General features: G+C 38.9%; 1 protein-coding gene across 1 annotated transcript in view; it reads left to right on the top strand.

The window, feature by feature from the left end:
* The window catches only part of SYT12 (synaptotagmin 12), a 147,502-nt gene extending 125,956 nt beyond the window's left edge, over positions 1-21,546 (top strand). Inside the window, exons 7-8 of the mRNA XM_089654974.1 lie at positions 8,376-8,509; positions 16,489-21,546. Coding sequence (XP_089511100.1) covers positions 8,376-8,509; positions 16,489-16,662 — 308 coding nt within the window. The 3' untranslated portion in view covers positions 16,663-21,546. The remainder of the gene's footprint in view (positions 1-8,375; positions 8,510-16,488) is intronic.
* The last annotated feature ends 1,648 nt before the right edge of the window (positions 21,547-23,194 follow it).

A 23,194-nucleotide genomic window follows, 5' to 3' on the forward strand; every position in this document is an offset into this window, starting at 1 on the left:
CCATTAAGAATACATACTTAAAGTGGTAGTAAACCGCAAAAAATAAATATAATCAAAAATTCTCCCTGCAAGTTCAGAGCATAATGTACTAGGACATTGTATAAGACTTACCTAAATATGAAGCCCTCCAGCGGAGTGCTGTCATGGCTCCCCTGGGCTTCCATCTTTACCCGGTCTTCCTTCCAGGTTCGTGGGCAGTGGCTGTTTGCCACGAGCCACGATGACATCACTCCTGCTCATGCGCGCAGGTGTTTGGACTGTGGCATAGCTCTCTCAATGGACGGCGAGCCCTCCATTGAAAGCTCAGTGTGCATGTGCCGGTAACATCACCAGCGCTGCTACAGTAAATATCTCCTAAATAGTGCACATTTAGGAGATATTTAAAAGTACCTACAGGTAAGCCTTTAAGAAAAGAGCAGGCCTTTTTATTTTCTTCCTATTTATACATACCTAGGTGGATGCAGCATCAGTCTAATGTTGCATCTGACCCCTGCTGGCTCTAAGAGTAAAAAACTCAGCGATCACATGACCGCTGATCGCGGAGTTCTCCTCTCTGCCCTGAGCAGACAGCGGTGACTGTCAGTCACCGCTCTCTGCTCAGCCCCCGCAGTGCTCACTGGAGCGTTGGACTGTGGAGGGGAGCGACTGGCTCAGGCTCTCAGCGGCTCACCAAGAGGCTGAGCCAGGTGCCACTCCAGACTCGGGGATGGATCCCTACTTTGAAGTCCGGATCCTTCCCCAGCCTGTACTGGCTGAGCGACATCAGCTGACAGCTGACTTCAGCCCACTGTCAGCTGAAAACTACGTTCTGCACTCCTGTGATTCACAGAAGTACAGCCAAAAAAGCTTTGGCTGTACTTCTTCTTTAACTACTTCAAGTCCAGACACTTTCACCCCCTTCCTGTCCAGGCCAATTTTCAGCTTTTAGTGCTATCACACTTTGAATGACACTTTGAATTTTTTTTTTGAGACAGATAAAACTTTATTTTGGTTGTATTTATTCACCACTGGGATTTTAATTTTTTTGCTTTATAAATGTGTCCAAACATTTTGAAAAAAAAGTGTTTTTCTTATAAAATTTTGCAAATAAATAATCTTTCTTCATAAATCTTGGCCAAAATGTATTCAGCTATCTTTTTGGTAAAAAAATAAATAACCCAAATTAGTTTATAACCAAAAATTTTTTTTCAAAAAATAGTTTTACATCTTTATTTTATTTTTTTATATTGTTATTTGTTTTTTTTTTTATAAACAAACATACTGTCACCTAGTAGTACAGTGTCACACTGTACTACTTGTGGGGGGGTGATGATTTTTTTTTTCTTTTTACACTGATTGCTTTTATACCCATAAAGGCTGTAAAAGCAATCCTCTCTCCTTCTCCCTGGCTGCATTCTTGCAGCCATTGAGAAATACTGTGAGAGCTGTGATTGGTCACAGCTTGTCACATGGTACAAGGCTGTTGTGAATAGCCTTGTACCATGTGACCTCTGTGATCATTCACAGATTTCACTAGTAGTAAGCAATGATGTCAGCAAGTGACATCTTGCTTACTACTATTCATGTGATCACTGATTGGCAAATCAATGATCACATGATCAGGACTTCACACAGAGGTCCCGTACAGCGATCAGATTGCGGTGCCGCACTCTCCCAGGAAGTGCGCACAGGCAGGGAACATGGAGGCCGTTTATAAACAGCCACCCACTCCTACACTGCTCCCGTCAAATTGTTTATGTACATGGGCTGGACGGTAAGTGGTTAAAGTGGAGTTCCACTCACCTGTCAAAAAATAAGTCAGCTACAAAAACTGTAGCTGCTGACTTTTAAAAAACAGCCACTTACCTGTCCCTCGGTCTCGTGGTGTGTCCCCTGCAGCTCGTTTCACCGGCCATCCTGGATTCCAGGAGGCCAGCATATTCAATGTGGGCACCCGGCTGTGATAGCTTGCAGCTTCACACCTGAGTACCCACTGCGCATGCACGAGTAGCGCTGCGCTTCATGAATGGTCCTGTAGTCTTCTGGGACCTGTCACATGTCCCAAAAGACTACAGGAAGGGAGAGAGGGAGGACACCTTCCGTTTCTGATCGCCTAGACGATTGGACCGGAAGTGGGAGCGGGTACCTGTCAAATTCGGGTACCCCCCCCCCCCAAAGGTGCCAATCCTTAATGTAGAGTGGGGGAGCAGTCCTTAAAGCGGAACTTCCCCTTTTGGGTGGAGCTCCGCTTTAATAAGGCTTACCTGTAGGTAAAACATAAAAAATAGGGTTTATTTCCACTGCCACTAGAAATAAATTTTTTTATACCAGCTTTTTGTGTCACTTTAAGTTAAGTGTAAATTCTGGTATGGGGACATGCATTATTCTGTTGGGATTACTGTTTGGTTTAGATTTGTAGCATTCCTTATCCTCGCTTGTCCTGTTACTGCTCTCCAATACTCGGCAGTCATTATGGTATTATTTATATCAGATATAAAAAAAATATGGAGAAATGGCAGATGTTTATAGTCTAAAGTTAAATGATCCAGAGTCTTTAACTATCTTAAAAATGACAATCCACATATCATCTGTCTCCAAGAAACCCATTAACGCCTTCTAAAACACTAGTTCATGGGTGGACAGAATTTATAATGCATACTCTCTGTACCCTAGAGGTGACTGTGTTCTGGGTACAAAGAGGCTCCCTAAAGTCCAGTATATTGGATCAGACCTTAAAGTCTGTTATATGATTTTAGAATTCTGTATGAATAGCCAGTTCTACATGCTATAGTTAATGAATAGTTGTGCCCCAGATATCTCTAAATATTAAACTGTGATTGAACTCACTCAAATCTCTCCTCGAACAATGACGTTTTTTTGCAGTAACCTAATTCTTTCTGAATGATTTTTGGACTCATGATGTGTAAACCCCAACATTAACTATGAAGCCAAATAGGTTTTTTTTTATTTAATGCCATGGCCGCCAACTCTTCACAGCTCAAGGCTTCAAAACATTTCAGCAGTTTAGGCATGACTTTGATATTGCCAGAACAATTTTCTGTAATTAATTTCAAATCAAACAATGCTACCAGGGCTTAACTTGCTTCTATGAATTTTGGATTAACACAAGTGACTGATTCTGCTCATTGATTTTGAGTGTACTTGTTACAACATAATATACAGGTTCTTTACTTTTTACAGTATCTGTTCCCCAAGGTCCTGTCTCCTAAATAAATCAGCCAATTAATATATGCTAAGAATATATTTAAGCATTTTTAGGATGTTTTGTTATTATGCCTGAAAATATTCTGAAATGGAAACAAAGCCATACATTTACTTTGAGTTAAATCTCATTATAGTCCTGTTAAATGGATACCCCCTAATGTGGGTGTTCCCTCAGCAAGCCGGCTGCTAATGGGGAGCCCATGCGTATTTGCTCCCGAGCATCCATAGACACTCACAGCATGGCTTGGCCATGCCCCCCACAGGATTTGACTGACAACAGTGGCCAATAGCTCCCACTGCTCTCAGTGTATCCTGTGAGACCAGGAAGAGGGAGCAGGGGTGCTACAAATGGGACAGCACTGGAATAATTGAACAGTCAAGTAAGTGTTAAGGAGGAAGGCATAACAAAAAGTAGTGGGAGAATTGACCCTAATATGAGCTAATCTATTCATAAACTTACATATGAATATCAATATCACCCCAAACACTGCATTAAAGTGTTTGTAAAGCCTAAATGTTTTTTTTTCTGGGTGGTAAGGAGTTTAGAACCCCTGTCAGGTTTTTATTGGTCTTTGTGTCTCTACTAGGGAGATTTGTCCTCTCTATTTATCATGGTGACCACTGTGCCTGGAAATGAAGGGAAAATCCCACATTGTGAGTTGCCACCAGAACAGAATTAGAGGAAAAGTCTTCCAACGGGGATGCTTACTTCAATGACAACTGAGGACGGTATTTTTCTCACTGTGAAGAGATTTCCTCTCACTTTCTGTTGTGGCTATAGGGCAGGATCTGAAGGGAAATCTCCCCAAAAAGGACACCTGACAGGGGATTTAAAGGAAAAGAGCACTTATTTTTTGTGCCCCCTTCCCCTGACCTAACCCAATCTTGAGCAGATGGGTGGACTATATGAAAACAATTGATTTACCTCTGGGTGTTTCCAGGTAAGACAAATCTATAGTCTTTTGTATCTCAATTTCATATTGTGAGTTCTACCTGTCTGCTGGTCATCTCTTTCCACAATGTCCTAGATTCCCTGCATGCTTTGCTGCTTCCTCTCTGCTGTTTAATTTTGACTTCTAAGAACTACATATCCCATGGAAACTTGCTGCAAGCAAAGATTCCTGTATTGACTCCACCTTCAGAGACACATCCTCTCAGCTCCTCTGTAGTTCAGAAGGTAGGCTCTGTGAAATGTGTGACGCAGCAGAGCCTACTTACATAGTGAATACATGTCCCAGAATTCAAGGAAGTAAATGTGTGAGGATCTTCATAAATAAGATTCCCAACTTTAAGATCATTCAAATAATAGGAGTAGGCAAGAAATAATGTAAACCTGATATAGAAATGAATATATAATTTTAAATTTTGACCATAGATAAACGTCAAATGCATATGTTTAGTTTTTTCTGCTCATCAATTAACAGCATGTTTCGGAATAATAGTTCTTGTTTAAATGAAAAGGGATTATAGGTTGCCAATCACCCTTAGCCCACTGTTTCCTCAATAATCAGCACAGCTATCTTTCATCGGAGCTTTTGAAAGATGGTTGAAGTCGTTGATGCGCTGGTTATCATGAAAGCTTGCATTATTTAAAGGTTTATTTATAGCTGGTTTTTATTTTGTACTACCGCACTGAAAATGAAGTCAACCACTTGTGGTCAAGGAAATCTTTTATTTGTAATATAATATATCTTCATTCATCCAAATCTTGATAAAGCATTGGGTTTTTTATGTTGGCACATTTTCATTTTATAGTTCGAAATATTAGTGGCAAGGGTTACTGCAAGAGAATTCAAGCTTTCTAGAGTTAGAAAGCAGAATACAATTGACAGATACTATATAAGAGATTTAAAGCCCAAAAAAGAAGTTGCATGATGGGACTGGTAGTCTGACAACAAAGGATTCCAAATGGAGAATAGACATTATAGAATATACAGGGACAGAAGGTCAGAATTTTAGAAATGTAGAGCCACAGAATTTCGGAAGCAGCCCATAGTCCAAAATGTATTATTTTTAACTGCAAAATGGTTTATTTTAAACAGAATGAAGGCAAAGTAAGCAAAGGATTGAAGGGAGCAACAAGGGGACAAGGATAACAAATAGCAATGAAGGCAATGACAGGCATCAGATTGCAGCAAGAGGTGCCTGTGAGAATTTCATTAAAAGCACAGGGACTAGGATGCAGAAGTACAGCCAGGAAACAGGACAGAGTGGATGCAATCCAAACTAAACTTGGACGTATTGAAGGCATAAACCTCATCTTAGCAAGGCAAGCATATAAGTCTGTGATGGGGCAGAAGTTATAAAAAACACCCAGAATATTTAGGGAAAATGTTGAAAAAAGGCACAAAAAAAGGATACGACAGAATAGAAAACATAGATATTTACCTACGGCATAACACCCACAGAAATGTCACAGACAGGGGCTGAGAATATGATATCCAGCATTTTGTTACCCACTAGGATACACCTAAACAGCCTGATCATCTGACATTTGTCAAAGATACTGCCTGAATTATGATGTAATATGGCAAAGTATGGCCACTCTTAGACTGCCCATCCTGAACTTTGGCTATCAACCATTCTGATGTCCTTGCAGATTTTGGTTGTGTACAACCAAACCTGCCATCACCATTATGTGAAATGACATGTCAGCCTTTAAATTCAAAAACACAACACATAGACCTAAAGCTGGTGTATTTATACACTAGAGGTGTGAGAACCAAACAAAGGGAATAGGGAACTCTCTGCATAATTGAAAAAAACAAACAAGGATTCTGTATTGTACCTGAAATCAAACAGCAAAAATTGACTTCTGTTAGACGACATGCAAGTAATATTGTCAGTAACTGTACTTCAGTTCTAGCATTTCATTGCACAAAAACAGCAGCAACAATCTCACTAGTTGTAGCTAACTTGTGTATTTGTGGTTTGCCATTTTAATATTAAAAAAAATTAAATGTAATTGATAAAATCCCTTTGATTTTCATTCAGATGTTCTGTTTCAAGCTATCCATATGAAAATTAAAACTAAGCTATAGACATCTTTGAAGGTCATTCTGGTATCTAATAGGACTAGTGATGATGATTTTGACAAGTGGGGCAAAGGGAGTATGGAGACTTATACCCAATCCATTGGAGAACTGTAATCGTTAAAATGTTAAGAACCCCTTTATTTTCAAAACAAATCTGCCTTATAATTAGGATCAGTATATTTCTCCTAGTCTTCAAGAAGAACATAGACTACATATTTTATGTTATATGAAATGTGTGGAATTGTATAGCATTACAGAACATATAATAAAACCTTTGTGGGGTGGGAATAGGTCACATAATAGAAACCTGACCCTGGGAATAAGAGAAGGGTGCCATCTTTGGAACACCATTTACAATTTCTCCCTGATATATTTATCAAAGCAATACTGCGGCAGAAAACTTTCCAAGCAGAAGAGCTCATTGTGGTGATATACGCAGGTATTGGCTTGTTCTGGAATATTTACGTGGCTACAAAAAGTAATGATCTCTAGTGTTAGCAGTAAGGAATAATGTTGGCTGGAAACCCATTCTAGAGCCCAGACATTGTATTTATCAACTTGCAGAACTGTTTTTGGCCAGCAGATATATTACAGCTTGGCTTCTGGCATATTTAACATGTCACTCCTGGAATACCAATAAGCATTACGAAGTTTTACGAATGTAAGTTCTGGCTGTTTCTGTCTAGTTATTTATATTTAAAAAAGAATAGGCTGGAGTAAGAACAATGAGACTGCTTTGCTAGATAAGACAAATCACTCTCCATTAGATATTCCGAACGACAGTGGCTGTAATGGCAGCTGGCTTGACTGCGGGTTTCATAACGTTTAGGGGCCAGGGTAACAATAAATATTAGTGCTTGGCCCAAAATTGATAGAAACTAATGTTTACAGAGGTTTTGGGTGCTCCATGTTATGATCTACTGCACCAACCCCTTTGGCATCTTTAGAGCTATGAGATGGTCCATTAACCCTAGAAGAAGAATAGAAAACAAGAAGACGAACTGTTAAAACTGAACCATAGAGTAAAGATTGATTTGACACTTTGAGATGCCTAAACATTACAGTCTATTTGTATAAAATGTAACATTTAATTTACCAAAACTAATTAATGTGAGGGTTTACCTAAACAACCCATCAGTTTATTTAGAATCAGACAGGGGACACATCATTGACTATGCCCACTTTTATTGGGAGTGGAGCATGGGGTGTGAATAATAGTGCCACACAGGGGCGGACTGTCAACTCATGGGGCCCCCAGGCAATAGGGGACCATGGGGCCCCTCTATCTTTGCCCACACTCAAACCACACCCAAAAAAAGCCTATGAAAAAGGTACCAGGGGCATTTCATGGAGCCCCCTTCTGACCCCGGGCCCTCGAGCAGTGCCCGAGTTCCCAAATGGTCAGTCCACCCTTGGTGCCACACAAAGCATGCTACACCAAATGATGTATGTGGCCAAATTGTTCAAAGAGTGGGAGTGACTTAAAGGAGTAGGTTTAATAACACCATAGCCGACTTTGCTTTGAGGCAAGAGTGCTTAACATGCAGAGTAGTAGTAGAGTGTGGAGGCCAAAAGTAAGTAACAGAGTGCCTCCCAACAAATATTCCTCCCTCCTCCTGCTCTAGGCCAATCACAGAAATGTTGCTTTGACATATTACCCTGCAGGCACCAGAGCTGGGAACACCATTATTAAAGCTGGAAAGAAATCAGGGACACAATGAGGGAACGTTTTTTCCTGGGGACAGCCCCCTAAAATCCACTGTCCCATGAAAATTATACAATCAGATGTATGGTCACACAATACATGTAAAATAAATGTTCAGCTTTACATGGAGCTCAAAAAGAGGAAAAAAAAAAGTTACTGTAAATAGAAAAATTGACTAATATGATTAAGCACTAGTTACATTTAAATTGGTCATGCAAGATGATGTATCTTTGGAAGCATACACACTTTGTATATTTTCTTTGTACTTGTAATTATATCTAGACATTCGGAAATTTGAGTTTGTGTCCCCTGTATACTCTTTGTTAAGGTTTTGCAGGTCAAAATGCAAAATGTGCTTTTTGGTGTCAGCATACAGAGTGCAGTGCAGACAGATTCTTGATCCAAATGAATGTGCTTCTTTGTATTCCCAGATCCATTTGTAAAGGTGTACCTGCTGCAAGACGGCAGAAAGATCAGCAAGAAAAAGACCGCAGTGAAACGGGACGACAGAAATCCGGTCTTTAATGAAGCCATGATTTTCTCTGTACCAGCCATAGTACTGCAGGTGAGTCATCACAATCATACGTAAAAGGCTGCACTCCTCCTAACAGGATCCTCAGAATAGCAGCTCCCAGGGAGCCTGAGATTGAAAATGTGCCTGTGAATTCATTGTACTATTTTTCAAAGTAACATTTGTATTCCTGGCTTATTGAGGCTTTAGCTCATGCTCAACCTTCATGACATAGCTTGATAAATGTACTGAATTACATTTATAAGAAGAACCGGATAATACAGTTAACCATTTAATGCAAATCCACTGCCTGACCCTGATTTCTATTTAAGAAATCGCTTTCTTAGAATTCTTCTGCTACCACCATTGTCACCTAGGGGTCGATTTACTAAAAGGCAAAAGCAAATAGGCTGTTCACTTTACAAGGAATTTTCCCCCAGTGCCCCGTGAATTTGGTGACATTTTACTTAGCAAAGCATACCCAATCACATGCAAAGAAAATTAAAAAAAAAAACAGCATTTTTGCTTGCACATGATTGGATGAAGTCAGCAGACCTTCACTTTGCTCATTAAGCTGTTGGGAATAATGACTTTGCAAAGTACAACTTCCCTTGCAGAATGAACAGTCTATTTGTCTTTGCTTTATAGATTTAAAGGGATACATTTGTTTTCATTGGATATCCAATATTTAGTTAAAAAAGAGCTTTACACAGAAAATTAAGCCCTGCTAGATGACTTCAGGCTGGCCCCTTTTGCAGGTAAAGCTATGTAAAACATTAAAAATAAGTGCCTATACTATTTAAAATCCCGTAATACACTGTCTCACCCTGATCTGCACATGCTCAGTTGCACTCTATTTTTAGGAACTGTGCCAAATTTGTAGAGGCTGATCTGCTGACAGCCTAAAGATGTATTGTTGCTCAGGGCTCTTGGCTTCGGCAAAATGGCATCCTGCAGCAAGAAGAAACAAGAACAATGCTGCAAGGCAATTTACAGCGCACACGAATATTGGTAGCATAATTATTAATGTGGAATGTATGTTTCATGCTAAAGAACAATATTTTTTTATCACGTTGTGTGTAAAGTTCCACTTTTATACATTAATGTCAGAATATTAAAACCGCAAGCACATCCTTTAATTTGAGATTTCTACCTGTCCACTCCTGATACTGACTTTCTGTTGTGCAGAACCTGCATAGACACAACATTCGACCCCCCCATGTGACATGACTGGTCTTGAAAATGACAGATCCCTCAGGGACTGACCACTGAACTAAAGACATGATCTGGCATCTTATGGTGTCTACAACTTCTTAGGCTTTTAAAGGTGCCCATCGACATTAGATAATGAAAATGTCTGAATCAGATAAATGATCTATGGATCAGGTCTGTTGAGCCTTTAACCACCAATCTATAGAAGGCAGAGAGATTAGACATGCTTTCCCAACTTAATATTATTCCTAAACTAAGCTTGTGTTGGAACCATTTGTATGTGCTTTTTCTTCCTTCCTCTACTGCCTGAACATAAAGCATTCCTGTTTAGAATAGAAGCTGATCTGTTACAGTTGTTGTTGACAACTTTGACTATTCTCCTTAGTTTTGCTACTCTTCCATCACAGTGACTATCACAACTAACCAAGTGATGCTCAGAGGACAAGAATCACATGGGCACAGCTAGCTGCATGACAGTGAGCTCAAGTATTCGGGGCCCATCTTCAAGAAAATCTGATTGGACATTCAGGCAGCTCAAGATACAGTGGGTATAGAAAAGAATCAGCCCCCTTTAAAATAATCACATTTTGTCGCTTTGCAGCCTGAAATAAAGACACACAGTTTTTGTTTTATCCAGCCGTGTTTATATCATCAAAGTGAAAGATAGAACACCAACATATCAGAAAAAATAAAAATAATTCAAAAACAGAATCACTTATTTGGTAAAAGGATCACCCCCTTGTGTCAGTATTTTGTTGAACCACCTTTTGCTTTAATTCCAGCCTTTAGTCTGTTGAGATATGCCTCTACTAACTTTGCACATCTTTACTTTGCAATATTTGCCCACTCTTCTTTGCAGAACTGCTCAAGTTCAGTTAAATTTGATGGTGACTGTGGACTACAATCTTCAAGTCATTCCATAGATTTCCAATGGGGTTCAAGTCTGGGCTCTGACTAGGCCATGCAAGGACATCTACTTTTTTCTCCTTCAACCACTGTGGGGTAATTTTTGTGTGTGCTTTTGGTCATTGTCATGTTGGAAGGTAAACTTTCTTCCCATTGACAACTTTCTAGCAGAGGGCAGCAGATTTTCCCCAAGAATTTGATGGTATTTTGCCCCATCCATTTTTCTTTCTATCCTGGCAAGCGCTGCAGTCCCTGCTGCAGAGAAACACCCCCATAACAGGATATTACCATCTCCATGCTTTACTGTAGGAATGGTGTTATTTGGATGGTGAGCTGTATTGGATTTCCAACAAACATATCATTTAGTGTTCAGGCCAAATAATTAAATTTTAATGTCATCTGACCATGTAGCCTCAGAATCTTCAGGGTGTGTTTGGCAAAGCTCAGCCCTTTCTTGAAAAGTAGCTTTTTTCTTGCAACCCTCCCATACAAGCCACATTTGTGGAGAATTTGTGATATTGTTGTCACATGCAAAATGACCACTCTTTGTCATAAATTCCTACAACTGCTTCAGAGTTGCTGTAAACCTTTTGGTAGCCTCTCTGACCAGTTTCCCCCTGACTCTTTCATCCAGTTTGGTGTGATGTCTTAATCCGGGGAGGGTCTGTGTTGTACCATATACCTTCCACTTCTTAATAATAGACTTCACTGTGCTTGTTGGCATTGATAAAGCCGTTGAAAGTTTTTGTATCCATCACCTGACTTGTGCCTGTCCACAACTTTATCCCAGAGATCTTTTGACAGTGCTTTGCCACCCATAGTTGATGGTTGGATTCAGTTCCACTGCCAGGGACTGAAATGCTGCAGGAAAGCACTTTTCATGCAGAGCTAATCAAAATGACCACAGCTGAAAGTCAAATGGCTTTGTGTGCCACTGAGCAGGTGATTAGCTACACCTGATTGAGTTTAAAAGTAATTTTTAGGAGAGGATGATCCTTTTTCCAACTTTATTTTGGATTTTTTAAAACATTTTTTCTGACATGTTGGTGTTATATCTTTCACTTGGATGTTGTAAGTTGCACTAAGCAAGTACAGCTGGACAAAACAAAAACTGTGTCTGTCTTCATTTCAGGCTGCAAAGCAACAAAATGTGATTTGTTTACTACACAGTTATTGATGGTTTGGTAGTATTTACATTTGCAGGTTTGTTTAAGGGTAGTCCTATTATACACATGTTTACCACTGAAAAAACAATGCTTACTGAAACCTTTCTCAGTAATCAGAGGCTCTTGAGCTGGATTTGCATGCATTTGATCTTAAATTGTTTGTGTGTATACTACTGAACAAAACATTATTTGGATAGATGGTACTGGGTTCCATGTGCAATAGTTAGGCCCCTGGGTCATATTCACTTGTGGGAGGTTAGTTCAGTAAACTGATGTCTAAATCGCAAGGATCTATGGTGTCCTCTTCCTGGTCCTGCTGTTATTTGCGGTCAGTGAGTAAATCAGAGAGAAACTCAATGTTAAACTTGTAGGTAATCTTCTGACAAGATAACCGGAGGACAGACTGTAGCAGATGTGGTAAAAAACAAAATGTTTGTTTAGATCAGGGGTCCTCAAACTACGGCCCGCCAAGGCCATTTATCCGGCCCGCCGGCAGGGGAGTATTTGCCGCAGGAAAGGGGACACTAACTACATGGGCGGACAGGGGGCTGCTATATCTTACCTGGCTCCGGTCCCAGTCCCACGACGATCCAGTCCAGGAAGCGCTGCTCCTTCATTCACTCCGGCCACTCCCTCACTCAATGTTTTCGCTGCCGCTCGGCTCCGCCTCCTCACCGGTGATTGGGTGCCAGAACTGTAGCTCAGGAAAGGCACACAGGTGGTCACCTGCGAGGAGGTGGAGCCGAGCGGCCCCGCGAACATCGAGTGAGGGAGAGGCCGGAGTGAAGAAGGACAGCTGACAGGTAAGTGTGCCGTGCAGATGGTGCTGCTGCAACCAGGTATGCTGGCTGCAGCAGCACCATGCTGGAACAGGGGTCAGCAAGTTAAGTGTCAGTGGGAGGAATAGTGCCCCATCATTGGTGTCACTGATACTAATGATGGGGCACTATTCCTCCCCCCACTGACACCAACGATGGGGCACTATTCCTCCCCCCCCACTGACACCAACGATGGGGTACTATTCCACCCCCCACTGACACCAACGATGGGGCACTATTCCTTCCCCCACTGATACCAATGATGGGGTACTATTCCTCCCACTGACACCAATGTTGGGACACTATCCCCCCCCCACTGACACTAATGACGGGGCACTAATCCCCCCCACTGACACCAGTGACGTATTATTCCTCCCACTGACACCAAAGATGGGGCACTATTCTTCCCACTGACACCAATGATGGGACACTATTCCTCCCACTGACACCAATGTTGGGACACTATCCCTCCCACTGACACCAATGTTGGGACACTATCCCTCCCACTGACACCAATGTTGGGACACTATCCCTCCCACTGACACCAATGTTGGGACACTATCCCCTTCCCCCACTGACACCAATGACGGGGCACTATTCCCCCCCCCCCCACACTGACACCAACGATGAGGCACTATTCCTCCCCCCACTGACACCAACAATGGGGCACTATTCCTCCCCCCACTGACACTAATGATGGGGCACTATTCCTCCCACTGACACCAATGATGGGGCACGATTCTTCCCACTGATACCAATGATGGGGCACTATTCCTCCCACTGACACCAATGATGGGGCACTATTTCGCTCCATAAGACACACTTGGTGGGAAATGTCTGTGCATCTTATGGAGCGGCCGGCCCAGTATTCCCGCCGCCGTTGTATGTCCGCAGTCTCTGGTCATCTCCTGTACTGTGTCCTCAGTCTCTGGTCATCTCCTGTACTGTGTCCGCAGTCTCTGGTCATCTCCTGTACTGTCCGCAGTCTCTGGTCATCTCCTGTACTGTCCGTAGTCTCTGGTCATCTCCTGTACTGTGTCCGCATTTGTTCATGGTTTTTTTTTTTTCAAACTATAGTCCGGCCCTCCAACGGTCTGAGGGACAGTGAACTGACCCCCTGTTTAAAAAGTTTGAGGACCCCTGGTTTAGATGGTCAGAAGAGCTGCCATCGTTGAGTACTGCATGTACCCCCCACCCCACCGTGACAATGGAAAATAAGGAAATGGCTTTTACCATAACTTTTTCACAGCTCTTAGCTTTTAAGTCTTTCACTGTCAGAGAAATATGTAGCATAAAATTCTCCTATAATGTAGGGAATGTGAGCCGACCCCCCTGTAGCCTTTTTGCAGTAAATTTTCCCAAGGTCAAGATTTTCCCACTATAGCCTCCTAAAAGAATATTTGCCATCATGCTGTCCTCAATGCACTGGAAGTGTTTTATAGCACGATTCTTTATTTGCTTTTAAAATCAGTGAAAATATAATGATCCTGAATAAACCTTAAAATGAATTAAATTATAGCTGGCTAGTCTTTCAACTAATTTCATTTAAGGGAAATGACTAAGCCTTTATTTTATTATTCAACCATCTGCTATGGAAGTATTTGCTTTCTTAAAAGTACCAGTCCAGTTCACTTTTAGACTGCTGTCTCCCAGTTTACCCTATTAGATATCTGCTAGTACCTTGATTAAATGTGATGGTTGTTTTGATTTCAAAAGCATTTTTGATACATAAAAATGTCCCATTTATTTAAATCAGGTAAACTGTGGGATCTTGCAGGTTCAGATGTGAGCTCAATGCATATATTAACCACTTCAAGTCCGGACACTTTCACCCCCTTCCTGTCCAGGCCAATTTTCAGCTTTCAGTGCTATCACACTTTGAATGACAATTGTGCAGTCATGCAACACTATACAAATATGAATTTTTTAGCATTTTTTTGGAGACAGATAAAACTATTTTGGTGGTATTTATTCACCACTGGGGTTTTTAATTTTTTTGCTATATAAATGAAAAAGTCCAAAAATTTAAAAAAAAAAATTTCTTATAAAATTTTGCAAATAAATCTTTCTTCATAAATCTTTGCCAAAATGTAGTCAGCTATCTTTTTAGTAAAAAAAAATAAAATAAATCAAATTAGTTTATAACCAAAAATTATAATTTTTCAAAAAATGTTTTTACTCTTTTTTATATTATTTAGGTTTTTGTTTTTTTTTAAACATACTATCACCCTAGCAGTACAGTGTCACCATAGTGACACTGTACTACTTGTGGGGGGGTTATGGAAGATTTATTTATTTTTTTACACTGATTGCTTTTACACCCATAAAGGCTGTAAAATCAATAATTTCTCCTTCTCTCTGGCTGCATTCTTTCAGGCATTGAGAAATACTGTGCAAGCTGTGATTGGTCACAGCTTGTCACATGGTACAAGGCTGTTGTGAATAGCCTTGTACCATGAGACCTCTGTGTCATTCAAAGATTTCACACATAGTAAGCAATGATGTCAGGAAGTGACATCTTGTTTGCTACTATTCATGTGATCACTGATTGGCCAATCAGTGATCACATGAATTGGGACCTCACACAGAGATCCCGTACAGCGGGCACCGGTTCGCAGTGCCGCGCGCTCCCAGGGAGCGTGCACAGGCAGTCAATGGGGGTGATGTTTAGAAATGTCAACCCGCTCCGGCACTGCTCCTGTCCGGCCGTTTATGCACATGGGCCGGATAGGAAGTGGTTAAATGCTCAATCAAGTTCTAGGTCCTCAATATAAGTCGGTTAGCTTTGGTGGCCCCAAGTTTACCTGTTTGACCTACACATATTTGACTAACCTTGTATGATCCAGTTTTTCTGATGGCCATCTTAAAGTCTATTTCCGCTTTTGCAGCCAAATTGGGACTTCAACTACGTTATATTTGTTACATGTCCCTATTCACATTGGATAACTTAAAAAAACAAAAATTTTTAAATTGCAGCTTACCTTTTGGAGATGATCTACTCTGGACCATCCAGCAAGGAAAAATGGTACATAGTTCTCTTTGTGGTAATGGGGCTGGACAGCTGTGTTTACCATGATTAACCTTGTCTATATGGTGCAGGCAGATCTTCATTAGCAACTGTAACTAGATTTGACTTCTGTCTATCCTAACAAAGGGTGAGAAGTTAAGGGGCTGGGCCTCTTGCATGGTATGTTAATGAAGACAGACATGGGACAGATTCACTCTAACATTGTATTAAAAAAAAGTGTTCTCCAAACTGCACCCTGTGGCCCTTGGGACACTATTTCTCCCATGGATATGGGGCACTATTCTTCCCACTGACACAAGAGATGTGGTACTATTCCTCCCACTGACAACGATGAGAAACTATTCCTGCCACTGATGAGGCACCATTCCTCCACTGACACCAACGATGGGATCCTAGTCTTCTCACTGACACCATTGCTGGGGCACTATTCTTTTCACGGATGTACTTTTCTACTCCCTTGGGCCACAGTCTGGCCCCCTAAAGTCTAAAGGTCAGTAAACAGGCCCTTTGCTTCGAAAATTTGGAAACCCCTGTTCTAAAAGGTAGGAAATATTTAAAAATAAAATAGGCATGCTGTGTGAATGGGAACACAAATAATATTGTTTTCTCAAATTACGCTACAAAAGTGGAAATATGCTTTAACTTCCAGACTACACAAGAGGCATAACAAAACTCTCATGATAATCCATGCAATTACTTTGAGACTGGATTTTTCCATGCTGCTAGAATGATATCCAAGAACGTAGCAAATAGAACTAGGAATAAGTGCATAGGCTCTCAGTGGTCATTAACAGAGGCCCCAATCTCCAAACAACAAGACCTCATTCCTCCAAACAGGCATGTCATAAACTGGTGGATTTGCAGATTTCCAAATGCTGTGACATAACAATTTTGTCTTTTTAGGACTTGTCTCTAAGGGTGACAGTAGCAGAATGTTGTGATGATGGCAGAACAGAAAATATCGGACATGTGATCATTGGACCTTCAGTCAGTGGGATGGGCATGACCCACTGGAACCAAATGTTGGCCACCCTCAGAAAGCCTGTGTCTATGTGGCACCAGCTACGACAAAACTAACTGCAAAGTCAAATAACGAGAAGATTGTTGGTAATGATAATAATGCTATTGAACCAATGGGCAAAGCAAAAACTTATGACTCTCTGTAAACATATCCTTGTACAAAAATACTGTGTATATATTTGGCATGACATTTCTTTCCTAATACTTCAGGCTGTAAATTCTGCTAAGATTTTATTAGTTTTGTGATTTTCTGTTTCCAACATAATTTAAATTCAGACTGTATATTGCCAAACGAATTGCTAAAGCTTAAAGACTTATCAGTGTTTGCTTTGCTACACAAGATATTCTACTGAGAATTATAAAATAATTATATTTTACTGACAGTTACAATATTTAGATGATATAAAAAATACCTTGGGGGTTAGCTTGTTATTATGTGACTGCTACCTCTAGCCAAAGCCATATGTGCATTGCCACAGAAATATTAATGCTCAGCTTCTAAAAGTAAGGAGAATTCAATATTTTACATTTTTAAATCTTAAAGCAAAATTCCATTCTTCATTATAATTAATAAAACAGAAAGAATACCTACATGAGTATAATGTTTAATTTTCTTAAAGTGTTATTCATCTCTTAAAAAATTATGCAGCAGAGCCTTAACTGAGAATTGAAATCCAGCAGTTGGTGGGCAGGACATTAGAAGAGAAATTCTGCCCTTTGTGGGTGGGACATCAGAATAGAAATCCAGCACCTCGTGGGCAGGACATGATTTTTTTTTTGCCAAAGCAAGCACTCTACTGCTGATTCCACCATGCCTCAAATCATGCTAATCTCAGTGAGTGCATTTTGTCTGCACTGCCTACATTTCTTGCCCCAAGTCCCCTTTTGCTGTTTTGTCAATTGTGCTAGACTGCATAGATATGTGGAGTGTACAGATATGTGGAAGGTGTTGATTTTAAAGGTTTTATGGGTTAAGACTGTATTTTCTAGATCCAATATGAATTTAAAAAAGTGATTTATTAAGTTTCTTCGCAGCTATTTATCTGATGTGATTTAGTTTTGGATGTAAAGTATATACTGTCCCCAGCCTGCACATTATGGTGGTACAGTTCAATTGAGGTATAGTTATGGAATGACTTGGGGTTTTTGTTCTTTACATTGGCAATTTTGACTGTGACAAATGTGTATTTGAGGTCCCTGTTGTCCCTTACTCTGTTGAAGTAATGTATAATAGAGAAGCATGATTACATTCCCATTGCTTTCTCACAATTTTTAGAAAACAAGTATAACTTGCTAATTGATTTATGTGCAAAGCTGCACTTACTGCATGATTTAAAGAAGTTTCACAACTGAATGCCTGTCACTAGACACATTATTTACACCATTAATCTATAACAATTGTGTTACACGCACTGGTACCCAGAAGCAGGGTTGATTAGTATGGTACACAATTTCAGAAAAATTGTTTTTTTTTTTTTTTAACAGGTGACAAAAGGTAATGCTAATATACATTTCTGCTGAATTACTTGATTAATATAAAATGGAAAAATTACAATCCACAGATTTATATGAGGAAAAAAAAAGTTTTAAGCTGTAAATAGTTAAAAATATATAATGGAAACATTTTCAGATTAACAATCTTTTCTAACAATCATTGAATCTGACACTTGTGACTTACTCACAAAGGGAGGGTGGAATATCTGCTTGGAAAACTAGTTCTGAAAGTCTGGTGTTCTATTGGTGTGTATTTTCTGTACACCCCCCTGGCAGCTGACACATTTGTATTTTTAAAAAGAAAAATCATAGCCGCATTTCATTGTATTTTTCTACATTAACTTCCACAATGTTAGTGAATGAATACATAATCAAATGGTTTGCAACTTAGGGCAACCCATTGTGCTTTTCTTACTCTCAACACAAAGACATACAAATGAGAAAATGTATCATTTTAATTATTTAAATATACTGTATAGTTTTGAAGAAAACCTCTTATAAAAAGAAACTCGGAGATGACAATTACTGATCTGCTTGTAGCCTGGATGCAATGCTGACCCTCATTTATCAATACTCTGTCACTAACCCAGAATACATTTGCAGGCAAGGACTTCTGACCTGTATACTTTTTCTGAAGCAGCTACTAAGGCTGGTCACACTACCAGATTTTCGAATAAACATTTGCACAAACATTCCTACTAAATGTATCAGTACATTTGACAGTTTGATGAATGTCTTTCCAAAGGTCTTTACCAAACAAAAACTACACTACATATACTGTTAGAAATTCGTTCATTTGAGAAAACTTTTTGCTCCTTTGAATTTTCTAGTCATTGCAGATGAAATTGAATGTCAATTTGACCCCAGTGATGGTAAGAAAATTGAAGCATGTTGATAAAATTAAAATTTGGAATAAAATTCTACTAGCTGGCTTTAGGAGGTATTATAGCCAGAGGATCAGCCTAATAGTCAGGTAGCTAGTATTTCAGAGTGAGGTTAGCAAGTGCAACTTCCGTATTTTTTGATGCTAGGTTTAAGTGATTATGTCACGTTTTCTGATTTTACTAATTTAAAGGAGAAGTTCACTCTTCTGTAAAAAATAATAAATGCACATTGTTTTTTGCAGGTGAAGACTGTGAATGAGTGACAGCTAGTGAGGGGGGATGTCAAAGCAGGGAGCGGGGGTTGGTCTGATCTTAACATATTACACCCTGAATATTTATTTCTGGGGAATGGTTAGATTTGTTTGTTTTTATTGTTGTCCATGTCCCCATTAGGAAGACCATTGCCACCAGCAAATATTTTGTAGCGTTTCCTGTTGTATCTACAGAACTTGAAGGGACATCTCCACAGACTTTTACCCTTCCCTACTCTATCCAAAGCTAGAAAAAAAAAGTTCTAGTTTTAGATATCTAAAATGTTTGAATTTTTTTTTTTTAAATTGCATGCATTCAGCTCCGTAGAGGCTTAGCAGTTCTATGGATGTTAAAATTTTATCTTGCAATCCTGACAGTTCCAGACAGAGTTTCTCTGGAGCGGTTAGGTAAATGTAATGACAATACTTGTATTAAATATATATATATATATGCATGTGGCTCCTGCTGTCAGTATCAGCTGATTAGAGGGAGCCGTGACACAGCAGCGGTAGGGAGCAACAGTTGGTAGAATATGACACACCCATCAAAACTGCTGATTTCTTTTAACTTTGCAAGGTTTAAAAAAAATACCAAGGATTCACTATTTTTCCTTTAGACTGTATACTCAGAAAAACAGATATAAACAACTTAACTGAAAAACTAATTACAATGCAATGGCTGGAATCAATCTAGTTGCAAAGGTTTGATTGATTTTATGCATGGAACAAATGTGTTTCTAATGACCTTTGTTCAAAATCAATTTAAGAGTTTTCTATGTAATTGGCATCAATGTTAATGCGTTATTTTAAACAGTACACTCATTTTTGAAGGCCTTCCACTTTTGAAAAATGTATTTCTTTGGAGTTTATCTCTGGTTGCTCCCAACATTGTTAAAACAAAAATGCTTTGTCATTTGTGCTCCTTTACTTGCTACCAAAAGAAAAGTATTACATAACATACAGAGACCATCTTCGGTCTTCTCAGAACCATTATTACTGGTTTGAAAACATTCAGAACACTGGTGCACATTCTAAAGTGTTCAAACGTGTATTTCAAGGTTATGTTTTAGTTACTATCACTATGCTTGTGTATTGAAAAAGTAAGGATTGGACCACTATCACCACCTTTATAAATAGTTGAAAAACCCCAACCCTGTTTTGGTAGTAGCCTTGTAGTTTTCAGTAGAGTGGCAAAGGATTAGAGTTTCTATCAGATTTTAATTGCGAATACCCAAAACGGTGTGCTGCCCCTTTAAGTAAACTCAATGTGCAAAGTAAGCAAATTAATAAATGCACAAAATCGCTAAAGTTCATGCATAGCCACAAAATGTGTCCAAAATTTCATATATAGCAATAAAATATTTCATGTATAACCAAAGTGTGTCCAAAATTCCATAAAAAAAACAATGAAAAATAATTATTTCAACAGTGTCCACAATTGATATGTACAATAAATAAAAAAAAAACAGTGTACACAATAAATATGTGCAATAAATAAATAAAATGGAAATTCAGGTTTTCATTGTTGTCTGTGGCTCCACTGTAGAGATTTCTGCTTGCTGTGTGTCTCACTGACACTTGGATAAGAATTGGAAGTACTATGTGGTGTAAAGGGATAGGAAAGGCACAGACAGCAATAAAAATCTGATTCCAAACCTTTCCTTGTTGTACCAAAAAAAATAAAAATTTGTTGCTGTCCCTATCAGAGACATTTTCCATCACTTCCTGTCCTTCTGAATCCCTATGACAGACAGAGGAATTGAAGGGAGATCTCCTCAATGGGACCACAGATGACAAAAACTCCCCAAGAGAAGTTCTAATCATCCTCCACTGTATTAAAAACAAAAGAAAAGTTTAGGCTTGAGATGGGCTCAAGTATTGTATAACAAGATGTGGCTAAACAATTTAATGTGTAAAAAAAAAAAAAAAGTTCAATACACTCCTCTCAAAAAGGATAAGAAAGAAAAGGGTAATTTTTGTGATAAGTGAAGAAATGGAAGAAAATGAATAAATTTTAAATTATATATTTGTGTTTCAGATACTCAACCATATGAAATTACTCTTAACATACATTTTTATATAACAAAAGGAGGCTGAACTGTTTTAAGACTGAAACTGAAAATTCAGCATTGCCACAGTAACATATAATAATTCACAAATATGTGAACACTTGTAAAAAAAAAGAAAAAAAAAGTTATAAAACTATTTTGCATGTATTCAATGTTTAAATATATTTCTAATGAATATTTGAAGAATCATGTCAATGATAACAGCTTTATTAAGTGCAATAAAAATATTTTCATGAAAACAGATTACGTGTGATGTTGTGTGACTTTGGGTTTCAGGAGGCAGAATGTATTAGAGCAAACCTGCCATGAGATTAATATGTGGTGTACCATTAGTGACCACAGTCTGAAAATGCTAGTTGCTTGGCTGTCACGATTATCCTATGGTCTAAGAAACCTAGAATGTCAGCCAACTAACAGTGGAAGCTTTTTCTACCCACATGCTTACTGTACGGCTTATTCAGTTATGCAAAGAGCACCGACGTTAGGCAAAGTGCTGTTATCCATAAAGCCAATGAACAATGAAAGTACGGATAAAATGATGGATAACAGGATGCAAATTACAGACATATGGAAACTTTTATATCACTTTTATTTTATGCTTTTATGAGGTATTTAATTTCCCTTTTTTGTATCTTATTTGACATTTTCAAAATAGAGGACATTTATAGGACTAGAGAAGACAGAAAACAATGCATTTTCTTCACTATGCAGAATTACTGATGTGTGTATTCTCCGTTATCCTATATTCTACTTTTATCAGTGAGGCCAATAAATAGTAAAGATTATTTAACAAACTATTCTTTAGTATTTCACATGCACTTTTTTATTTTGTGTATAACAATATAACATTTACTAGTCTTATAAGGTTTAGTCAGTGCAATGAAGTAGAAAATTACATTTAAAGTTATTTTATTTTGAATAACAAGCATGTTATTCTTACTTTATCCTGTTTATATATCTCAGATTTTATCTGTTTATTGTAACATCATTTACTACTGCACTTTACTTCTCGGATCACCACGGACAATATTGTATTTAGATTCTGCCCGTGATACACTTTATTGTTTGGCATTTGCTTTTTGAGATTTTTAGCTGACATTTTCATGCTTTTACTTAATGCACTTTACTGTTTCAGCTCATTACATTTATGATGCACTTTACCATATTGTTTGACTTTTATACTTCAATATTTTTATTGAGAATTGGTGTACAGTGGTATGCATAGGAACAATAACATTTCTGCCCACATGGCGAAATGGTGAGCATAAAAATCGTAGAACATGTAAGCATTTATATAAAAACCAGCATGCTCCTCAGGAAGCAAACGTTCCAACAGACGATGGACAAGGGCAGTGCCAGAGAAATTAACCACCAATATAAAAACCCCAATTCAAAAGAAAAAAGTTAAGGATAGGGAGATCGAAAGAAAAGAGCTAGGATAAGACAAGGAGGAGAGAAAAAAGAAAGGGAAAAGACAAAACAAAAAAAAAAAAAAAAGGGGGGGGGGGGAAGAGAGGAGATATATCTGATCCATGGTTCCCACGTCCCCTCAAATCTAGATTCATCATTATTGTCAATGCTAATTAATTTAACACTTATCATTATCCAATTAAGTTTTTGTTTCACCCCGTCTAGCGGAATGAATGATTGTCTCCAACTTCTAGCTATGGTAATGCGTGCCGCCAGTAAGAGGTAATGAATTAGTTTAGTCGATTTTTTGGGAACGGTAGCAGGTAGCAGATGAAATAAGGCCACATCCGGTCTTCTATGAATATTAATTCACGTAATCGAGTAGATAAAATTACACATTCGGATCCAAAATCTATTCACTACCAGACATTTCCACCAAATATGGAACATAGTTCCCTCTTGTCTGCAATGCCGAAAGCAA

This window comes from Staurois parvus, unplaced genomic scaffold (assembly GCF_062004578.1).
Source record: "Staurois parvus isolate SC_StPar_1 unplaced genomic scaffold, SC_StPar_1.0 ptg000818l, whole genome shotgun sequence".
In the NCBI taxonomy this organism is placed as follows: Eukaryota; Metazoa; Chordata; class Amphibia; order Anura; family Ranidae; genus Staurois; species Staurois parvus.